Source organism: Malaclemys terrapin, chromosome 3 (assembly GCF_027887155.1).
Source record: "Malaclemys terrapin pileata isolate rMalTer1 chromosome 3, rMalTer1.hap1, whole genome shotgun sequence".
Taxonomy (NCBI): Eukaryota; Metazoa; Chordata; order Testudines; family Emydidae; genus Malaclemys; species Malaclemys terrapin.
In genome coordinates, this window is record NC_071507.1 from 47,660,454 (window position 1) to 47,683,580 (window position 23,127).

The window sequence follows — 23,127 nt, forward strand, 5'->3', positions numbered from 1 at the left end:
TAAATAGTTACCTATTTTGTCAAGGGATTTCATAGGGGCCACTATGACAATCTATTCTGACTTCCAGTACAACAGGGGCTATAAAACCTCACCCAGTAATTTCAGCCTCAAGCCCATAATTTCTATTTGAGCTATCACTATTTTTTAGAAAGATATCCGGTCTTGTGATGGAGAATCCATTATGTCCCTAGATAAATTGGTGCAATGGTTAATAAGCGTCACTGTTTAAAAAATGTGCTTTATTTCTAGTCTGAATTTGTCTAGTTTCAGCTTCCAACCATTGGATCTTATTATGCCTTTTTCCTCTAAATTAAAAAGTCGTCTACTATCTGTACTCTCTCCCCTGTGTAGGTGCTTGTACACTGTGATCAAGTTACCTCTTAATGTTTCCTTGAATAAACTAAATAGAGTGAATCTCTCACTATAAGGCCTATTTTTCAAATCTCAAATAATTCTTGTAGCTCTTTTCCGAAACCTTTCCAATTTGTCAATATGTTTTCTGAAGTGTGGATACCAGAACAGGACACAGTATTCCACTCATGGTCTCCCTAATGCTATATACAGAGATAATACCACCTCCCTATTCCTGATAAAGAGAGGTATGGAAAGGACAGTCCTTTACTTGCTAAAGGACAGTGTGTCAGTGGCAAGCCTGGAATAGAGTCCAGAATCCTGACTTGCAGTTCAAGCTGTAACCTCTGACACACCGCTCGCACACCTAAGTAGACAATTTACGTACTTCTTACAGCTATAGCCAATTAAAAATGCAAAAACAGTCACCCATATTTGTATTTTTGACACATATATTTAAAATATAAAAGGGACACGGAATTAATTATGTCCATCTCTTTGAGATTTTTAATAGGTGACAATATCAGACTTGTGTAATTTGCTGTGTTTGCTAAATATATTGATATGCTAATTACCTTGGTCTGCTGCTTCAAGACTTTTGTGTGGCTTCGATACACTCCTATTTTCTCTAAGAATTTCACAATTAAATCACTTTTGCAGATTCAGATAATAAAAGAGTCAGTAATAATTATATTGACTAGTGCCATAATATTGTGAGTTGAAATCAGTTTTGGGTGAAGTTATTCTCAATGTAGTCCATGTTCAAAATACATTGTATGTGTATATGCAAAACACTGTAGGTAATGAAAGTGCATTAAATAACATTTATTTTGTGTCTGCCCTGGTTTCATGTTATTGAAAGTTACTTGGAAGCATAAGTCACAGTAAATGTTTGTGAATGGAGTAAAGATAACCCTTGACATTCAAACCGAATGTGCAGTTTGAAAGGTGAAAACCAAACCCTAGCTCCAATTGTTATCTTTCTAGTGTTGGCAAGGGCTCTTCACTACCAAAAGATAAACATTACAAGAGAAAATAGAACAAAAGATACAGTAACTTTCAAGCGACATACAGAGCCATCAAACCAGATCTAGTACAATGGTGACAAGAAAGAGTAGAAGAGTAATATCTGTCCGATATGAAGATGTAAAGACGAAATTACCAACTAGTACAATAAATTACATACCAACAGAACAGATCACTTTCAAAGAGCAAAACCTTATTGCAAACTTTAAATAATGAGATTCTTCTAACCCAAATAAATGTGCTGGGGGCAGTTTGGAGAAGCAATAAGAAAATAATTTAAAAAGGTGATAGTAAATAATAAAAATGCGATTGTAATGCTTCAATAAAGATTAAAGTATAATTTCAAATAGTTTCGTTCAGCAATTTAATAATTGTTAATTGATACTTTATTGTGAAAAGATATAATTAAACAGAAACTAGAAATGATCTTGTAGCTGGTTTCTGCCCCTCAGCATTGAAACTGCCCTTAACAATGTTACTAATGGTGTTTTTCTGGCCAAGTAACAAGTCTTCTTCCCCATTCTTATTGGTCTTGATGTGTCTTTTACCTTTGACACAGTTATGGCTCTCCTAATAGACAGCCTCTCCCTTGTCTCTCTCTCTGGCACTATCTGTCTGAATGCTCCTTAAGAATCTCCGTTAGGGTCTTTGCACTTGGCCCTCTTCTCTTCTTTACAACTACCTTATACTTAGACTTCCTAATTTATCATACAGCTTTTACCATTAACAACTCTCAGACCTACCTGTATCCTTCGATTTCTCTGCCTATTCTCATCTCATATCTTCAGCTGCCTCACCAACATCTCTTCCTGGATGACCTGCCTCCACCAGAAATTGAAAACTGAATCCTTATCTTTCCCCCCAAACCTCCCTTGTCCTCCCTTCTTCATTATCATTGGCAATTCCATTAGATTCTGCGTTCCTTGGGCTTGCAACATCATCATACTTTTGTACTCTTTTCTTCCCTTCCCTCTCCCACAGCACACAGTGATGCTATCTCTGAATCCTACCATTTTGCCCTCTATGACGTCTCCAAAACTCATCCATGACATGCTTCTCCATGCCTATTGTGAAAATTCTAGTATTGGTGAGGAACTAATAGTATCATCTTCATCTCACTGAACATTTCCCATGAAATAGCTGTTAAGCAATATGTGCTGAATATTTGAAAAGTAGGGCTGTGATGTATGAAATGACAAATGAGTTGTTCACCAGATTGTCTAATTCTACTTCTTCTTCCAGAGTCACCTATCTTGAAAATGTTTCAGCCTGAACTGGATTTTCAATAGTTATAGTAGATACTTTTAATTAAGATGACAACGACCTCCCAGCCTTTTTTTCACTGTATGCTGCTTCAGTACAGCTTTGGTAACACATTTAGAGCCTGATGTAACCTTATTGTAGTCAATGGGTCTTTCTATTGATTTTAGTGGGCTATGGATCCGGCCCTTACTTCTACATAATTAATTCATTTAATACTCATTGTGATAATACTGATCATAGTGAATTTATCTGATATTCATGTTAATGTCATATTTTATGTATCTCTATAGGATTTCTATTGTAATTCAGCACTAATTAATTAAAATAAAGTGTTATCCACATTTTTCATTTAAAGCATAAGAAGTCTAGAAGTTCATAACATATTGGCATCATTGTTCAATATCACATGTACCTGGGAACTGTGTTTCTCAGGCATTAGAAAAAAGCACATAAAATTAATGTGTCAGCACACAAATTACAACTCCTCTAACGCTGCAGTAGCTTACCCAAAAAAATCTTTACCCTTAAAAACAAAACAAAACAAAACAAAAAAACAGGATCCACCTGGATCCCATCAACTGGGATGTTTTACATTTTTTTACGTAAAATTATTTTTAGCCTTCTTTCTTCATCCTGCATGATTTCTGGTCTCCTCTGTTACTTTATGTTCCCCTCCCACGAATGTTAACAAAGATGTTTTATATTGTTTATAATAAAATCCTTAAAATAGAGCAGAGCCGTTGCACTGTTGTCCTTGCAAGACTGGGGCTTTAATTATCTCTATACTATCTAATCATCATGGGATATTTTGTTTTGCATCATTCCTAAGAATGGTAATATGTTAAGCTGGGGAGGTGGGGGGGAAGAAAGGTTTAAAAAGAACACAAGTTGTCCCATTAAGAAAAAATTTAGATGAAAAAAATCCCTCTGATTTATTGTTTTGATTTTAAAGTAAACTACTGAGAATGCTAATCACAAAGAGATTATTTTGAAAAAATGTTTTCAGAGCTGTAGATGAATACAGAAAAGCAGAGCACAATGCTGCTGTACAAATCCAGAGCTGGTTTCGAGGCTGCAGGGTCCGAGCATACATCAGGTATTATGATTTTTTTTTTCTATTTTAACCCATCTTTTCAGTCACTCAGAACTTTCCAAAATTCTCACATATTATACTTAGCTTGTTCTCTCTCTCTGAAAGTGAATGTTTCTGTAAAATGTGAACAAAAACGATTATTCTGTTTTTGAGTAGCATAAAAATATATACATTACCATTGCAAAAAATCCTTGTGACTTTTTAAAAAATTGTACAGCTAAAATTGCTGAGGTCCAAAAGTTGACGAATGGCATGGAAATAGCGTTTTTTAAGAACACTCTTTCAGTATTCTAGGGATATCTGAGTTTGACTTGAAAAAAATGGCATGTTGTGCATCAAGAGTGCCTATTGTACAAACTTTTCTTCCTCAGATTTTGTGGATAATGTGAAAAGAATTGTATGATGTGGCCTACTGGATAAAGCACTAACCTTTGACTTAGGAGACCAGGGTTCTATTGCTGGCTCTGGCTTGCTAGGTATTATTATTATTATTTGAGAAATAGCATGTGATCATGTAATTAAAAACTGAGGTCCTAGTTCTGCAAAGTGTTACATACTTGGGAACAATGGGACTACCCACATGTTTAAATTAGTCATTGTCCGACAATACCAAAAGAAGGACAGGAGACACTTGATATGGTTGTAATCAGGCTGCAATTTTATTATTAGCTATCTGGGACTACCCGGTAGATAAAAGTGCAGGTAGCTCCATGATCATGCAGTATCTACCCAGAAACATCTGCCAGTTCCCCTCTTTTCTATCCAGGTCGCCCAGCCAACCCATTGCTGGGACCTTAGCGTCCTGCCCCCCCCTTGGTTAAGGTAGGTTATAAAAAAGGGGGGGTTGTCAGTCATAGGAGTGTCATGCCAGTCATGCCTGCTGTATCAGTCATAGAAGCCCCAACACCCCCTCCCCAATTCCACTCCTTTCACAAACCACATCCTTTTTAATTCCCTTGCCAAGCCATTTATCTGGTCACTGTATCCCTTTCTTATGGAGTATCTGCACTGGACATCTGCCCCACACTTACATAATGAGTTGCAACATCAAAGCCTAACTCTCTTCCTGACTCACCATAACAAAGCCCACCCTGAACCTGCTGCGAGGAAGGTGAAAAAAACTAGACTCCACCGAGGCCAATCTGGTGGTTAGGGAAAAATTCCTTTCCAGTCCCCCTACAAAGCAGTGGCTAGCATGATGCCCACGGCAGGTCCTGACCATACCTGGTAGTTTGTCATCTCAAGGGGAGGGAAGGTAGGTGCTGCTTTGCCTGGTGTAGGGGAAAGGGGCTTCTCTTGCCAGACTCACCCCTTTTCAATTCCTCAGCCCTTCCAGTCCCTGGGGATCAGTCAGCATCGCCATACTGACCTATTCCCCCTTTTACAGAAGCTTGTAAGCCCGTCTCCTAACCCCCATTAGAAAAGCACTATTCTCCATCCCCTGGCAAGCTGGACAATTCCCCCACTTAAGGTTCAGTGCAGTCATATGCATAAATCTTTGCAGGATTTGGGGCTGTCTCATAATGTATTAGGAAGCAAAGCAAAGTTGTTATGCCAGCACCTAAACTGGCTGGGAATTTTTTTTCCCCTTGGAGAAATATCAACGAAGCCAAAACATGTTTCCTTATTGTCAAATTTTCTACAACTCCCAAACTGAAAATTTTAGACATTTTTCAGTTTTCAACATTTTCCTATTTGACCAACAAAAGTTCTGGACCATTCAGAAGTATTAACTGTATTCTCCATGAATTGTTTAACCAGTCACACAAACACCCATTCTTAAGTCTATTTTGTAATGCTTAATAATGAATAACTTTTATAAGATTAAATTTAAGTAAGTTTGCTGTAACCCACTTTTTGGAATAAGTATAGACAACATACAGCATTGCCTATATTATTCTTTCAATGTAATCATTTGTAATCAAAATATTTTGTTTTAGGTATCTGAACAAAATGATGATTAATATCCAGAAATGGTGGAGAGGCTATCAAGGAAGAAAACACTTCAGAAAAATGGTGAAGGTAACAAATGGGTTTTACAATTATTTTAGATATTTTATCACCCAAATGTACAGCTGTTCATTAACTTGCCCCTGGGTCTAGTCCAAAAGTTGAGAGTTTAGGCCCCGATCCTGCATACACATATGCATATTCTTAACTTAACTACCGTGAGTAGCTCCATTGATTTCAATAGGACTATTCATGGTAGTGAAGTTGAGCACATGCATTCCTGTTTGCAGGATTGGAGATTTAGGCTTCAATCCAGCAATGAGCTCTGCACTTGCAAAAGCCTGCCTGTGTTGAGCTAATTGCAGGAAACAGGCTTTTGGTTGGAAGTGCTGTTTTCCTGGCAGTACTCTTAATTCTGAAAAAAACGGAATAAGTTAACATCTCTACACATCGCTATTCTGTGTTTTAGTGGTTTAAATTTCTTACTTCATGAACCTTGAAATATTTGAGGTTTTGCCTTGGAGCATACAGCAGATCACAGCCAATCTAATTTGTTCTTCATTTATTCTTGACTAATTTTATTGAAGCCAAATTGTTGTTTTTCAATATAGAAATAAAAATACACAGAAAGAAAAAAATGTAGAGTACTAAATAATAATAGTTCAGATACTGTTGACTTGTTCCCCACTGGTTGATCAGCTAGTTAGTCAGACTGAGTCATCTTTATGGGCCATGTTTTCAAGGAACTTCCTATCTTATTGCAATTTGTTTGTAGAGAATGGATAACTACATGCTTAAATTGAGTTCTCTTCTGAAAAGTGACTATGTGTGCTTAGTGGGACTTAAGTGGTATATAGTCACCCCCCGGTGAATGTTCTAAACAGTTAACAAAAATAGGATTGGACTTATCTCAAAAACATATACAGTAAAATTCTGAAGATGGCAATTTAATCTTGACATTCAAGAATCAGAACCAAGGAACAACAGTCTCTGTTTCTTGCACCTGACCACAGACTTATTTTGAGGGCTTTAGTAGGACACAGGTGGCACATAGGCCTTATGTTGACCCTCTGCACTCAGGTCAATGTCACTTTTTGTTCAGATCACCAGATCTACACAGGCAGATATCTCTGGACATTCACATATTCAAATGCCAATCTTTTGGTAGACAATAATCAGTTTGTGGCTAAAATAGTAATGGCATCATCTGATGTTCAGTCATTTTTTTATATATACACCTCTACCCCGATATAACACTGTCCTCAGGAGCCAAAAAATCTTACCACATTATAGGTGAAACCGCGTTATATTGAACTGGCTTTGATCCACCGGAGTGCGCAGCTCCCCCTGCCCCCCGTCCCAGAGTACTGTTTTACTGCGTTCTATCCGAATTTGTGTTATATCAGGTCACGTTATATCGAGGTAGCGGTGTATATGTGAGAGGTGCGTTGAGAGTGGTTACACAGACTGACAAAGTTTCTGATGTAGAGCTCTCAAATGGGGCACAAAGGGAACAACACATCATCATTTTGCTGGGTGGGGACATGGAGGAGGAATTGCAAGACTGTTCTTCACCAGTGGTGCCCTGCATATTGCCTTGCCCTTTGAGGCTGTTTGACCTCAGCTCTTAGTGGCCTGATTCTCTTTCTATTGTTTCTCTTCAAAGAATTGCCCTAGCAATTCAGTTTTGTGACAAGAGTGAGTCTCTTTCGAATTAACACAAAATTCCCTTCAGTCTGTCAGAATAACAAACATTATTTTAAAATAAAAATAAACCAGCTCTCCACCCTTTAAATTAATTACATCGCATCTGCGAAAGTTCTTAACAAATGAAAAGTGGTTTTAACTGTGGTTACTGTGACACACTTTGTGCAGGGCACATCATTTTCTAAGTCTCCCAGTTTATGTACTGAACTGGGCAGAAACAGTAACAATGATGGGAGAGAAAAACTAGCAATGGGGGCAAGCAGGTATCTTGAAGCTGAGGTCAAGAAATTAGAAAATGGTAGGGAGCAGCAAAGCATCAGTCTGAAGGATGGATTTAAAAGACAATTTCTTTCATGCACAAGATGAAATTGCTTCAAATGGAGACTTTTCAAATTATATGGGCTCTAGAGACTCAAGCTTTCCCTGAAGTTCTGGAAGGTGATAGAGGACAAATAAAGGCAAAACAGCCTGTATATTTAAAAGACAGGATAATAGGATTTACCATTCTAGATCAGATGATTCATCCATCTTGTTTCTGGTAGTAGCCAATGCCAGATGATTAAAAGAGAAACAAAAACACCCCATAAGGCTTCTCAGTTGCACAGTGGTGAGCATGGAAGAACTTCACCCCCTCAGTATCTTATGTTGTACTTAACAGCACTTTGGCTGAGGAGGACTGGATTTGACAACTTCTGGAGTTTGTCAGTACAACTTCTGAGTTAGCCATGTGAGTTTCTGCAGAATGATATCAGGTGCATCTTTCTCCCTGTTAATCACTAGGCTCCTTACTCACTGCTCCCACATATTTATGCCCTTGGATTTAGAGAATGAACTTGAGTCTTGTGCCTAAATTGTCTGTGCACTAGCATATTGTGCTACCTTTATTAAACCACTGGGCTGGCTCAACTTGGAATGTTTCAAACAATGAAATGGACTAGCAATTTAGGACAAATTTAAGTTAAAATAGTAGTAACATTTGTGTTAAACTCTTCTTAACAATTATCTTAATGACTCTAATGATAATTAAACAGGATGCGGTGGACATGATAATTGTTAGATAAAAAAATAATTGGTCACTTTAAAATTTGTCTGCTGATAATGACTAGATTGGTATCAGTTGCCAGCAAACAAGGTAAAGCATATGCACAAAATACCCATGATTACTTGATAATAAATCATTTTAATTATTATATTCAAAATTGTGAAATGAAAGTAGCACTGATGCGGAAAATAGCAAAGGCTCAGGTTCATCAGATCTGCTCTCCATATGTGCATCACTACTAGTATTTTCAGTTGTTAGTATTCCAGTGTACCTCCCTCATAGTGCCCAAATCCAGTAAATAAAATTAATTGAGTTTATAACTTTATGGAGTCATCCTGCAAATTAGTTATGTATCTTACTATTTTTTAAAGATAGGTGTGATATAAAAATATTTTATATAATATTTTTATATAACATTTTTCTGACTATTTTTGTCAAGTTAAAGTTCTAATTAACCTTTTGTGTTCATTCTGGTTATTCATATGATGCAAGCTGGACTGAATGGACAATTTCTTCCACAGTCTGGGGCCTTGTCCTGCAGGAAAGGAATTGGGTTTTGTTTTTTTAAATAGTAGCTCAGATTTTTTTCTATGAAACACAGCCCACAGGGCAAGAAATCCCGGTAAGATAAAAGGAATTCTAAGGCTTCAGGACAATGTAACTAAATACAGTATAAATTATGAACATATTTGTTACTAACTTTGAAGAGATCTACATTAAAAACATTTTAATACTTTGTATACATCACAGTTCAATGCTGTCTCAAGGCCAAATTCAGTAACTCATGTTGAGGAATCCCCATCAATGTGACTTCTTGGGTAAATTCTACTGATTGGTGCAGAAGGGTGACACAAGGCCTGTGCACCACTTAGGCTACATGTTAGGCCCCATTCCAATTCCCATTGAAGAGATGTTTCTCCCTGAATGTAGTTGCATTGTGCACCATTGGCCACATCTCCACCACACATGACACCCTTCACATCCCCGGTTAATAGGCTTGCAGAGCCTGTCTTCGTAGCATGCAGGAAAATGTGGCTTAACCCATCTGTATTCAGCACCCTGTACTATGAAACTATACACATGGCATTGTGTTATGGGCCTCGGGATTTCACTCATATGGAAAGTAAAGAAAGTGTCTGTTTAGCATAAAAGAGAGTGATCCAATAGTTGCATAGTCACACATTCTGGACGCATATACAAAGTGTTTGGAGGTGGAAAAAGACAGAGAGAGGATTCTTCGTTAGCATTTGTTTCCTTTTAGAAGTTACTTACTCTCAGCATTTCTATGTATCTTTTAAATCAGCTTAGAACAACCAAGAAAATGTGTATTATTTAATGACCAAATCTAGAATAATTAAAATACAATAGCTACAGTAATTGCTATAGCAGCCAAGGGAACACCAATTATTAAACTGCTCTATCTAGAATGACTCAACTCCATATTCCACCATATAGATTTAATTAATATTGTTCACTATATAAGTGCCAGTCTGGCTAATATCCAGAGACAAAAATGCTAGAAAAAATTGTCTCTTTCTTTACCTTTTCCAATTTGGGACCCAGAAGCTTGATGGGATGCTTCCATTTTACTACTAGAGGATCAGGTGTTTTTCCTCTAGGATCATAAGCTGTAATTAACATTTCCTTTCTTCATTTCAGTTCTTACTTCCTTCATTCTCTTTTTCCATAATCACCTGTACAATGAAAAAAGTTAAAATAATGTTATATGTAGATGAGCAAACTTTTCTCTCTGTCTTATTTATATCCTCCATACTCCTGATCAATTAGCTCTTAGGATGCTGACCAGTTACCTCTGCTATGAAACAAGCTTGCTACCCTTTTGGCTGGCTCCTACACTCTGTGGAACTTGAGTTGTTAGGCTCCTAAAGTTGTAAGGTCCAAAACTTTGTATGTATGAAACTTAACAGTTCTTGCAAGATTATTTGTCACTGGGCATAAGGGGGATGCATGACAGTTTAATCAGCTGAGAGAAGGGCTTGTTACTCTTGTCAGAGGAAGAGGTTTGTAAAAGAGAGGGGAGGTCGAGATATTTGTCCCTAGGTAGAAGGTATGGAGGGTTTTGCCTCCTGATGTGGACACTTGGGGCTTTTTTCATTGTGAGAGGATTTGGAGAGTCAGCCAGGACACACGTTTTGAGAAGGGAGAATAGGCCCCCTCCTTTTCTCCCCATTTCAGGTATAGTATTGTGAAGCAAGGGAAGTTGTCTGGGTAATTCTCCATGTGACTGATCTGTGCCTTAGTCCCATGTCCTTGTAAGAGCAGGCTATTATAAGGCCTCTTTTTACGAGAGTCACCTTCCTTAATAGTGTTCTGGCTCAAAAGTGTAAGCGTCCTCAGCATGCAGAAGTGGAATTCCCTCAGCAGATCAGGAGAGGAGCCAAAAAGGTGTTTTAAACTATTCTTGCTCAGTGGCAAAACAGGAGCCCCAAGGTCATTTCCAAACCCTGGCCACTTCCAACAAAAAAATAATTCATAAACTGGCTGTACCAGCTTTTGCATTCTTACCAAATTTGGAAAAGATGAGAGGTGAAGCAAAATTGAATCCATTTAATCTAACAGCTTCAGAATATTCCTGGGAATGGAATGCATTATTTCATTGCTATATTTGTAGTCTACAGCTAACACCATTCATGAAAGATTTATGGAGAGAAAAGTTAAGACAGATGCCATTAACTGTTCTAATTCATAATTTTGGAGTTGAGCTGCTGTTTGAACGTCCATAGAAAGCAAAATGTTTTCAAATTTAATACATTAGAATTCCTGCAATTTTCTGCATAAAAATGGCATCTTTGCAATTGTTTCTGTTTATATTATTAGTGAAGCAGTATAATATTAAAGTAAGTATTTAAAATTCACTTTAATTAAACTGCAGGACTTATGCCTTACTTAATGTAATGAAGAAAGAAAATTTAAAATGAAGTAGCATCATTGTATTCATTTGTAAATAACATATTGCAGCCAACTGTTTCTTAATTGCCCAGACTGTTGATAAATAATCCAGTCCTGCTGCTCTCCACAGACAATTTGCTTTGGATCAGAGTAGGCAATTCAAATAACACTAATTACAGTGAAACCCTTTTATAGTGAATTCCTGTTTGCCATGGGGGAAAAAATTCACTATATCAGGGGAAAGCACTTTTGCCTTTGATTTGTGTCTAAAACATGAGAAAAACATAAAAGCCGCATGTTGTGCTAAATAAAGAACGTACACTTGCATTTAAAGTACTTATATTTTACTTTTTATGGTACAGTTGTGAATTATGTTCATTTTGCATTTGTAATTAGAGGGCGGAACAGATGTGAAAGCTTAGTTTAAAGTGATGTATCCATTAAAATAACCTATGCTGCCAAGTGATTGTTCAGTATAACAGGGGATCCGTTCACTATGAGAGGAATTCTACTTTATTGGAAGGAAACCAGGGCTTTAGGAAATGTTGTCTACATCAGGGGATTCGCTGTAACATGGTATCATAGTATTTATGATCTTATGATGTTAAAATGAATATTAAATGAAACAAAATTCCCAGAATTACTCGGGAGGCAGCTAAGTACATAACATTTAGTACAGATGGTTGGAAGGCACAATTTTGCTCCATCACCGCATCCGTATCCTTGAACGATTTCAACTGAAGACAGCATTTCTTTGAATTTTTCATTAAACCAGACGTCTTGAAATATGAATTCCTTTTATGTTTCTGTGAGTTTTGGCTAAAAGAACCCCAGTGAATAAATCATATAATACTACGTGTCACCAGCACTTGTGAATATTTCTGCTTTGTTATTCTACTCTCAGTAGAGCACCATTGATTATCAAACTCAGCGGAGAGCATTTTATGATCATATATCTCCATTAGCTCCTACTTTGACTACCATAGATTTTTCTGGTTAAGCCTGCATTATGTATTAGGAAGCCTATCTCTTCAATATAAAGTTTGATTTTATTCTCTCTAAGCCTAGAACTCTTATTATGTATTATGTATAAAGATTCTTATCTTTTATATGTAAAAATAGGAGCACTATCTTTGTGTAACTGAAATGTATGCCATCTTTTTTTTTTCTTGATTCACAGACAGCATATTTTATTATGAAGATGAATTTCTACAATGAAATGGCTGTCAGGGTAAATATTTCTTCACTTGTTAAACAAATGAAAAGTCAATTGTGCTCCGAATTTGCTTTTAATAAAATGAGCGAACCAGAATATATAAACTTGATTGATATGCTGATGGTAAAGGGGAGGAAATAGCATATAGTTAAAAATTAAAGTTACACTAAGTAATCTTGGTGGTATTTGAAAATTTACTGCTAGATTTAAGACATTTGTATGTAAATTCTTGTACCTTTTAACATATGGTGATAAAAGACAAAAATACCAAAAAACAACCCACATATATGCGTGTGTGTGTGTGTGTACAAACTTAAACTGAATTCCCATCTTTGTTAACTATGACTTTGTGTGACTCCTCCAAATCATAGTATGATATCTGTGTCTATAACATCTTTAATTTAACTTTTATGCTCTATTCTTTTGGAATAAATTAGTAGAACTTCCATGCATTTATGTATCATTAGATAATATGATAGTACGTCATATTAGCCGCTGTCGTATTTCAACTTTTATTAAATGCAGTAGTTTAATATTCATAGAGCCCATTAGCCCCATAAATTGATAGGGTGTCTGATTGAATCCATTTGCAAAATACATTTGGACCAATTAAAATAAACTTATAACAACACTAAGAATGGTTGTTTTTTCTAACGTTGTGGTTTTAATCAAGAAAGAACTAAGTGGAGTAGACATTAATAGCCTGTAACACCTTCAAGGATAGTTAATGAATAGCCAGACCTTGTCTGGTTGATAAATTTAGGATATTCTAATTCTGTTATATGTCTGATTGTTCCATATGAAAAAACATCTTTTTAAATTTTAATTGTTAAGTTGTGCATTTCTTGTCTCTACCTTTGGCTACTAACTTAGACATATTTACAACTGGTTGAGATGTGGACCAGTGAGCCAATGTGTAGGAGGAGCATAGAGGCTATTGGCTATCTTTGAGAGGAAGTGAAACACAGACAGCGGTCACAGTCTTCATCCTTATACTGCAGGAATACAGATCAAAAACTAAGAAAAAGTGAATAATTTTAACATTATTTTTCAAGATCAATCAATATGGAGCTCCCTCTAAACTCTCATTCAGCTGCTAGAAGCTGTCATTGAGAAAAATTTCAATGAAATTTTAATAAACTTTTGTGGCATTTTTATAGATATCATACAGAAATGCTTTGAAACAATAACTTCCTAATTTCCTATGTATATCTTCCCGCCTCCTTCATTTTTAGTTTCACAGTAGGAGGAGGTGCAGTGTAAATAAGCATCTCATTCTTTTGAATTGTATTAGTTCTCCACAGAGGAGGTAAGAACACAGCAGACTTTATGTATCGTTGTGAATTTTAATGCTTTTGAAAGGTTCTGGATTGATAACCGTGGCACAGAACAGATACATGAGCAGTGACTGCTAATGTGCGTCAGCCCTGATCTAAAGAAACCTCTAGATGGCTGGGGTAGTTCAGTCTCCAGACCCATTTGTCTCTGATGAAACTGCCAGCAAGGGTGGCAAATAGCAGTGATAGTTTGTGCAATATGTATGTTTGTTCCCTAGGAACCAGACTGGGACCATAAAATGCATTTCACACAGGTTACTGAGCAGCTATCATATGATGGTATCTTTGGTCTTGTAATGGACAGTGTAATTACTTCATTAGTTAATAATATTGCAAATATTTTTTCTCAGGAAATACAGGAAAATACTCTGCTGCATGTGCCTTTTGTAAGAGAAAACATGGATACATATTAGTGCATGGCATGGCCCCATAATTTATTTATTCTACTGCTGCAGAAGCAGTCATCCACCTGGCAAAGTGAACACAAGTTAATTGACTAAATACATAGGCAGAACTGTGCTGACCTCAGTGATGATGTAATCAGTGATTCTTTAGAGAAAGAAGGATGCAAACAATCCTTGTACTTCATTTAATAAAAACAGAGAATAATAACGTTTGTCAAAGGGAAAACTGCAAAATCTATTGTATCCATTACATAAGTGGTTAGCAGTGTAAAGTATTGCATTCCTGGGCCATTGGGTCCCGATCCAACAATACATTTAAGCACATGTGTAATTTTAAGAACATAAATAGTCTTTAGAATGAGATCTTCATTCCTTTCCGGCCTCTTTACTCTGCATAAAAGGGCCAGAGTGGTGTAAAAGGGCCCTAAAAGCCTGATATGTGTATGGGGGAGGATTTCCTTGATGCAGGAACTGCAGAAGCCAGGCATTAGGCTTTATTCTAAGGATTCCATCTCCAGCCCTGATATAGGGGGTATGTTGGAGTCAGGACCGCAACATGCAGTGCCATGGAGATCCGCATAGGGCAGCCTTGGGAGGTTGCTGTAACAGACCTCTGGAGCTTTTTAGGTTATACCAAGGGCCTCTATCACCCTTAGAGCAGCCCAAGGTTGGGAGGGCACAAGAGTGAGTTAAACCAATTTAGTCACCTCTTCCTCTGGGTTGTGAGTTCAGTGCTGATTCTCTCAAAGTCATAGCACAGAATCTCACCCTTGGTACATATCTTAGGAGTTGAAGACGCTTAGGGGCAAATCCTACCCCCTTTGTGAGTAGGCTCCAATTGCCCAGAAATACATATTTTGTTTTAGTTTATTGCTTAGTTAATAGCTGTTTTAAAAGTATTCTACAATGGGATAAATGCTGCACTGATTTACATCTCATGCAGCTGATGTCAGTGGAAAAGCACAGGATTTGTAAATCAGCTCAGAAATAGATCCTTTATCTCTTTCAGCACTCCCAGGTTTCAGAAGCAGTTACATACTCAAGTCAAATATACTTGTGCAAAACTCCAAAGGAAAAGAGTAGGGCCTTTGATATGCAACATAAAACAAAACTTTTTTTTTGCACATTTGTAATCATAATATTGGGTCTGATTCTCAGCTGATATAAATCTGCATAGTCCCATTGTTTTCAATGGTGTAAAACTGCCTAGCGTCACTGACTTCAGTGCAAATATATCAATTTACACCAATAGAGGATCTGGTCCATTGTTTTAATTTACTTATAAACACTGGCTGAGAGTCTCCATTGCATACATCTTGTGTAGTCATTGATACCTATGCAAGTAAAATGCTAACATTTTGATATGGTAGAGTTTTATACCCATTTTGCCTCCTTATGCACAGGTGTAAATGGCTGCACAAGATGCAGGCCAGTAGAGAATAAGGTCTGTTGGGTTTAGGGATAGCTGCTATAGGGCCTGATTTATAACTGCTTTATTCCAGTTTTACATGAGTGTAACTCCATTGAAATCAGTGGAGTTACATTCATAGAAAACTGGAGTATAAAAGTCGTGAATAGGTTCTTTAGTGTGTAAGTGCATTATACTCTAAGCTTTAGAAAATTCTTTTAAAATCAAGATTAGATTAAAAGTGAAATGTGACTCATGGACTTAACCTCTTGTACACAATCAGTGTTTTGCCTCATAACTGTATCAGCCTAGTTAGTTACATTAGGAAAAGGCTTAAAACTGCAATAGTAGGAGTAACATTCAACACTAGGGTATACTCATAGTGGTCATGTTCAGAAGCTATCTCACATCTCTATGAGCCCCTGGATTGTTTGGCCCTAGCTACTGTTATCTGTCTCTCACCTTTGTAAAAACAGAAGCATTCAGAAATGGTTTAAAACATAAGCTTATCATATTGAATTTATTTTCCATGAATCAATTTTACTTTTTGAATATTGGGCGGTGAGATATTATTCTCTTTCTGTTTGGATGATTTAAGGTTGCTGTGAATTTTCAGCAACCAAAGTAATCCCCTCAAAATAAAATAATAATAATAAAAAAAATCTCCATGAGCAGATGGCTTTTGATATATCAAGGTTTTGCCATTTGTTTTAGTGCTTAAAATAAACATTATTTATAAGACCACTTACATTTTGATGTTACTTAATGAGGAATATGCATCATTGATTTGACTAGCTTAAGAGGTCATTTAGAACTTGCCTGTTAACAAGCTGTAATCTGCTGAGCACACAATGACTTTGTTTAAAATTATCTGTTCGGTGCTGATCAATGACAATAATTGTTTTGTACCAATCACTGTTGAAACTTGCTAATTACTTTGAAGGGCATACACAGTTGCCTTTTTTAGAAGTGTTAAAACATTCACCTTGGAATTAAAAAGCAATATAATCATAAAACATTGTATTCTCTTGCAAAAGCAAAATTTTCAGCAATTTTTATGTAGCAAATTTTAATATAAACAGAACCTTTGTGTAAAAGGTTGAAGATACACCTTATTCTCTAAACAACTTGTATTATATAGATTCATGCCCTCATGTAGCCTCTGACATGCAGAATTGGGAAAATGGAATCATAGCATTACAAACTTTTAAATCTAGTCTGCTTTCATTTACACTAACATATATCTAGCGTACTCCAATTGAAGTCCATGGAGTTACCCTGGATTTATAATCGTGTAATAGAGGGCAGAATTTGACACTTGCGGTGAAATCCTGCCCCAAGGAAAACACTGAGAGTTTTGCCATTGACTCCAGTAAGGCCAAGATTTCAGCCTTTGTCTTTAAAGCTTGAAAAATTTCCATAAAGAGGTTGATGGACCACACAAATTTGGAGTATCGTGTGAATAAAGATAAGGTACAAACTGCTTTAAGGAGAGAACAGCTATATGGCAGCCAAGTTACTCCTTCATTCATACACTAAAAATTCTGTTTAATCCCAGATCTCTGCAAATATGCCCATTTTCACTCTTCCCCTTCCTCTCCCTTTTTTACTCTGCATGGTTGTTGTGTATAAGAAAGTGAATGGGAAAGTGATACAAGATTTACTACCACGTAGTGCAGAGGACTGTGCCTAATACTTAACTTTTGTTGTTTCCGCGTGTAGCAGCTTATATAATTATTATTTATTACAGCAGTGCCTATTAGTCAAAACCCGTTGTGTTAGATACTATACGGATATATAGTAATAGGCAGCCCCTCTCCCAAAGACCCTCCAGTAGGCAGTACCGGCAAGGTTTTAGCAGGTACAGGGTACCGGAGAGACTTGGGGCTAGGCCCGCCACTCCGGAGGGGGCGTGGAGCTGCACTCTGCTCCTTAAAGGAGCAGAACATGGCTAGGGAGGGCATTCATTCTTTAAATGGCTTTAACAGCACATTTGTTTAAGTGCTTTGTTTAACAAAGCCTTTGTTTAAGTTTGTTAGCATATGTATTGTGCTGTTACCTTGGTCAGGAGTCCTCAAGAGGGGAGGGGTGGGGGGGACGGACGGTGTGTAGGGGCAAGAGCAACAAAAAAAAAGAGAAAAATCCTCCTCCTTGTTTGTGTAATTGTACAGGGGTGTTCAAATTTTCCAGGCTGCTGGGGAGAGGGACCCCAGTCTTTTGCATGTTAGCTAGTAGATGTAGCCCTTTGGCTTTTAGGTGTCTAGTAGCATTTCTAAGTCCTGTGTGTGGACATTGGGCTGTGGGGATGGGTATTGGGAGGTGAATGGGGGCGCGAGTGATATAAGGCTGTGATATAAGGCTGAGAGTGGTAAGTTAGAAATGAGAAGTGTCACATGTAGAGAAAGATCTTAGGTAAAACATGAGAAGAAAGGACAGAAAATAAAAGGAAGGAAATAGAGAACAGTGTGTAGGGAAAGTTACATAAGGATTGGAGGGAAAGAGAAGGCAAAGAGGAAATATACACAAAAGTCAACATGAGAAAACATATATTGATATATATTACAGGAGAGAAAATGTGGAGTGGGAGCAGCCCTCTGCACTGGCCCCCACATTCTCTGAATAGGGGAGGCACAAGCTGCCTCCTCTTAGTCTCTGAATGTCCACATAGGAATTAATCTGATTTTTAGTCAGCAAGCACTGAAATTACAAGAATTCTTACAACTCTGCTGCTAATTACTTCTTACTTCCATTCCCAAAGAAACAGATATTACAGTGCTAAGTGATTATTTTAGAGTCACCATGGTCAGAATTAAGCAGCAGAGTTTGTTTGAGCAGTGTTGTTGATTAAATTCTCGGGACATTATAGTCAGAATTGGGGCATACAATTTAAAGTACGTAGCGTTATGAATCCCCCTATCCTGATGCTATGTTTAGGAGACCATATGACCTAATATAGTGTATTAATAAACAGGACTACATTAAGGTAATTATTTACATGTAAGAAATTTCCCTTGTCCTTTTTTCTACATAATTCCCATCAGTTTTGTTGGAAGGATAGCATTCTATGAAAATATTATGACTAATTACTTAACAAATAGCCCTATACTGTCTTGCTTCTTAATAATAATGAGTATAGTGTGTGTGGTCAGCACCTTGCAGGATGATGCCGCTTGCCTGCAGGACCCAGGGAACTGTAGCACATGCAGTGCTACCAGAAACCTCATAGAGAGCCTGATTAAAAAGCCATTGGAGTTAGTGCAAAGTCTTCTACTAACTTCATTGGGCTTAGGATCAGACCCCCAGTGTACTGCTGAGAGTGCATTAGAGCTGGGGTGATACAATGCTATGCATTGTAAATCATTGTAACAGGGGCCACCTCTGGATGTACTTCCTATCCCTCTTACAGGACTTGTGGCACCAGGTGCAATGACTCTGGGAGCCTGTGCACAGCCTCTTCTCCCTGCCACACCTCAATGCAGGCAATGACTTAAATCACGATTAGCTCATAATCACTGTCATCTCTTGATAACATCTCTAATAATATTTGCATTTAATATTTAATTCATGCTACAATTTTAGTACAAAACTTACTTCTCACCGTCACTATATTAATGGAAAGACAAATTTACGTATATGTGTGATGTCACTTTTTAAAGCCCCATCACCCTTTGAAAAACATAACGTATTTTATAAGAGTATTGCAAACTGTTTTCACTACTATATTGCATGAAATATACTGAAGTAAAAATATATTTCTTCTAGATTCAGAAAAGATGGCGAGGCTATTATATCCGAAAATATATCCATAATTACTATGCACTGAAGAAATATCTGGAAGCTATTTCTGTGAATAATGAGATTGTCAGGTAAAGATAAAAAAGAGTGATAAAACTTTAATTTCTTCTTCAGAATTAATTGTGTTGGCGATTAAGGGATTTTTAAAATGTTTGCATTGGAAATTGGTTGTTGACAGTGAAAAATATAAAGACTTATGTCTATATTCTGTATCTGGTCCCCATACAGAACTTTGATTGATTTCAGTGGTCATTTGCTATTGCCTTGATTCCTACAGAAAACCTGGCAACCGTTAGGGAGCTGGTGTTTCAGACCACTGCCTCTCATGCTGACCTCTTTGTTTCTTTGTGCTCCCATATCTGTCTGTATCCATCCATTGTCATTTCTCTTAGAGTGAATGCTTTTTGGAGAAGAGGACTATCTTTCTGTTATGTCAAGTATCAGAAGGATAGCCGTGTTAGTCTGGACCTGTAAAAAGCAACAGAGTCCTGTGGCACCTTTAAGACTAACTGTTAGTCTTAAAGGTGCCACAGGACTCTCTGTTGCTTTTTTCTGTTATGTGTTTGTACAGTGCCTAGCACAGTGGGGGATTGGCCTGTGATTGGGTCTCTGCAATTGCAGCATAAATAAATGATAAAGAAATAATAAATAACAACATTCCCATCCAAATTATTCCCTGGTGTACCTCTACTGACCTCAGCTTCATCAGAGGACCCTTACATTTTAAGATTTTGTTTTTCCTTAAGACAGGTAATTTACAGATGTCAGAAATGCTTCTTTATTAGAGACATAATAAAACACTACTGCTGCCTCTTTGTAGAGTTCCTTGCAACAGTTGATGTAATAAGGCACTGTACATATTTTCATTAACATGATCACCGGGTGATTTAGCTTTATATCCCATCTTTTCTTTGCCCTTACTTTGATTGTCTTGAATGACAGAGATCATCACTCTTGCCTGTTAGGGGACTTGGACACTACCCAGGCAACTTTGTAGGTGTTCAAAACAAACAAACAAACAAGCAAGCAAACAAACTAAATCAACCGAACAAAAAAAAAAGCTTACCTATTTTTGTGAGGTAAATGTATCAAGTTGTTTAGTTAAAACCAATTTCTGGAAATCTGGGTCTAGATGACATTGCAAGAGACATAGTTCAGCCAAATTATTAATAATAAGTATTATTTTATTAAAATAATAAAATATTATTCAAGTGTATTATATGAAATAAATATAATTTACAGGTAGTCCAACCAGTTTTTAAAAGTCTTTAGTTATTAATGTCCAGTATTCTTATGTAAGAGTAGCTCTTTACTCTTTTATGGTGCACCTTCTTTATGATAATATGTAAATTATCATGTCTCATAAATATGTTGCTTTAGAAGTAATATAACTGCCTCCATCCACCTTTTGTTTACTGTTCATTTAGACACATATTTATGGATACAAAGCTGGTTCATATTTCAACTACAGAAATCAAATTTGAAAGCAATTGTAATGGTGGGAATTGTATCAACTATATCATCTCTAACTCCTACCACATCCAGTCCAAATTCTGACAAAAAATCCCAGGTTTGCTTTTTTCTGGGCAGTCATATCAGTAAACCTATACATTTAATCACTATCTAGGATTTACTCTTGACCCTGCTGAGAGTCTAAAATGAGTACTTTGTAACTGGATGAACTGCTGAGATGCAGGTCTACTTCCTTGTTTAAAATAGTTCAATCATCTCCTCTTGGTTCCTGAACCTGAAACAAGAGCAAGTAACTGACCTACAAGCCTATGACATATATAGATAAAATAAGATAATGAGAAGTGGCATTTCTACTGTACTGAACATGGATTTATTGCAGTTTATATTTTGTTTTTTCCCCCAATATGACTTTTCTTTGTTTCATACACCATACATTTGGTATCGTACTGCATTATTTTTGTATGTTTGGCTCTTTCATTAAATTCCTTAATGGTTGTTTCAGATTATTAATATGCGTAAAGTGTCAATACACTATGTAGATATTTTTTTCAAATCTTGAGTTGTGGCAAATAGGAGAGGAAATGATTTCTATTTCTTTTAATGTAGAGAGCTATTGTTTTGCCTGTCATGTATCAGGTTCATCATAAATGTGACAAATTCAGTCTGCTAGGTTTATTTCTCTTGTTGATATGTTTATACTCTGCTTCTTTGTTTATCTGATTTCTGGCTCTTAGGGATTTTGGACAGTTTACCTGTGTGTATTTGAAGCTTTATTTTAGGGTATGTTTTCTTGGTGCTGATCTGTTATTTTTGAAGTCCATGTTTTCTAATACTTTTATTCATTATTAGCATTTAATAACAACAATTAATGCTATTTCATCTTTGTGAATTAAATGGTATTATAAATATCAACTCAAAATTTTTGAAAACTGTATATATATGTATTTGGTTATTTATTTAATCACTGAGGCAAAGTAGTGTTACTGTGCACAGGCCACCATGCAACCTTGGATTTAGTTATAGTTCATCTGCTCCATAGTTAGTGGTATAGTATTTTATTTTAATACATATGCAAGAATATATTTGCATACTGAGACTAGACGTTTTACAAAGATAAATTAGTTTGATTACTTTAAAGGCTGAGTGTGCATTTGGTAGACATATACACTTGTAACCTCTTGCCCGATATGCAAAAACTGCCCCAGGTTAAGAACAAGAAAACGATATCATGAAATTAAAAATTAGCCATAGACATGGTAACATTAATAAAACATTATTAAGTTTGAGTGCAGAAGAACGAACATCCTTTACTTATGACAGAAACTCAAATTGGAAGTCATATTCTCTTTAGCTATTATTGTATTAGATAGATGTTGGTTTTGACTGTTACTTTATGTCTTGTAACATTAAATGTATGATGCAATTGTATAAAAAATAGCTAAATTAATTTCATGACTAATTTCATTAGTATATCCTTCTGTTGATCTTGGTAGCTATTTATTATTAGTCTTCCACTAATTTTTTGTTACTTAAACCCAAATTTGCCCTGCCCATTAGAAATAAATTGTACATTTTGTAATGCACTTGTCAACCAAATTGATCAGATACAATACATATTTTGAGTATTGAAAGAGAATCACTGGATTTTCTCTAGAAATAAGTATCACTGCATAGATCTCTTCACAGGCATAAATTTAAAAAGTGGTGTGCACTGCCCCCTAGCACCTACCTCATAGAATCCAACAGGCATGCAATGGGGAACTGTGCCCTGGCCATGTTCTCAACTCAGATAGATTTTCCTCCATCCAGTCAAGAAGTGCTACCAAGCACATTGGCCAGGAAGTGCTGGTCCTATATTGTGACTGTGTAATGCATGGGAGTGCTATTGAAGGTTGGGGAGAGGTTCTCTGCATATTTCCCTCCCCCAACACACCATGTCAGGGACACTCACAATTTAGTTGTAGTTGTAAATATTTATTTAGTGTATATAAAAAAACATTTAACCATTTATTACAATAAATGCCATAAATAAAAATGCATAGACAAATGAGAACAACTAAGTGCCTAAAGATGTACCCTTATAAAATGATTGATTTTTGCTACAGCTTTACTATTACAGTTATTTTGAAAGTTTGGGACAGACTCATTGGCA

The 23,127-nt window shown here is 36.6% G+C and overlaps 1 protein-coding gene across 2 annotated transcripts in view; it reads left to right on the forward strand.

Moving 5' to 3' along the window:
- Positions 1 to 23,127, forward strand: part of SPATA17 (spermatogenesis associated 17) — a 177,785-nt gene that overhangs the window by 1,012 nt on the left and 153,646 nt on the right. For both annotated transcript variants that reach the window (XM_054023967.1, XM_054023969.1), the window contains exons 2-5: positions 3,647 to 3,736; positions 5,674 to 5,755; positions 12,523 to 12,573; positions 19,470 to 19,573. In XM_054023967.1, the coding sequence (XP_053879942.1) occupies positions 3,647 to 3,736; positions 5,674 to 5,755; positions 12,523 to 12,573; positions 19,470 to 19,573 (327 nt within the window). The remainder of the gene's footprint in view (positions 1 to 3,646; positions 3,737 to 5,673; positions 5,756 to 12,522; positions 12,574 to 19,469; positions 19,574 to 23,127) is intronic.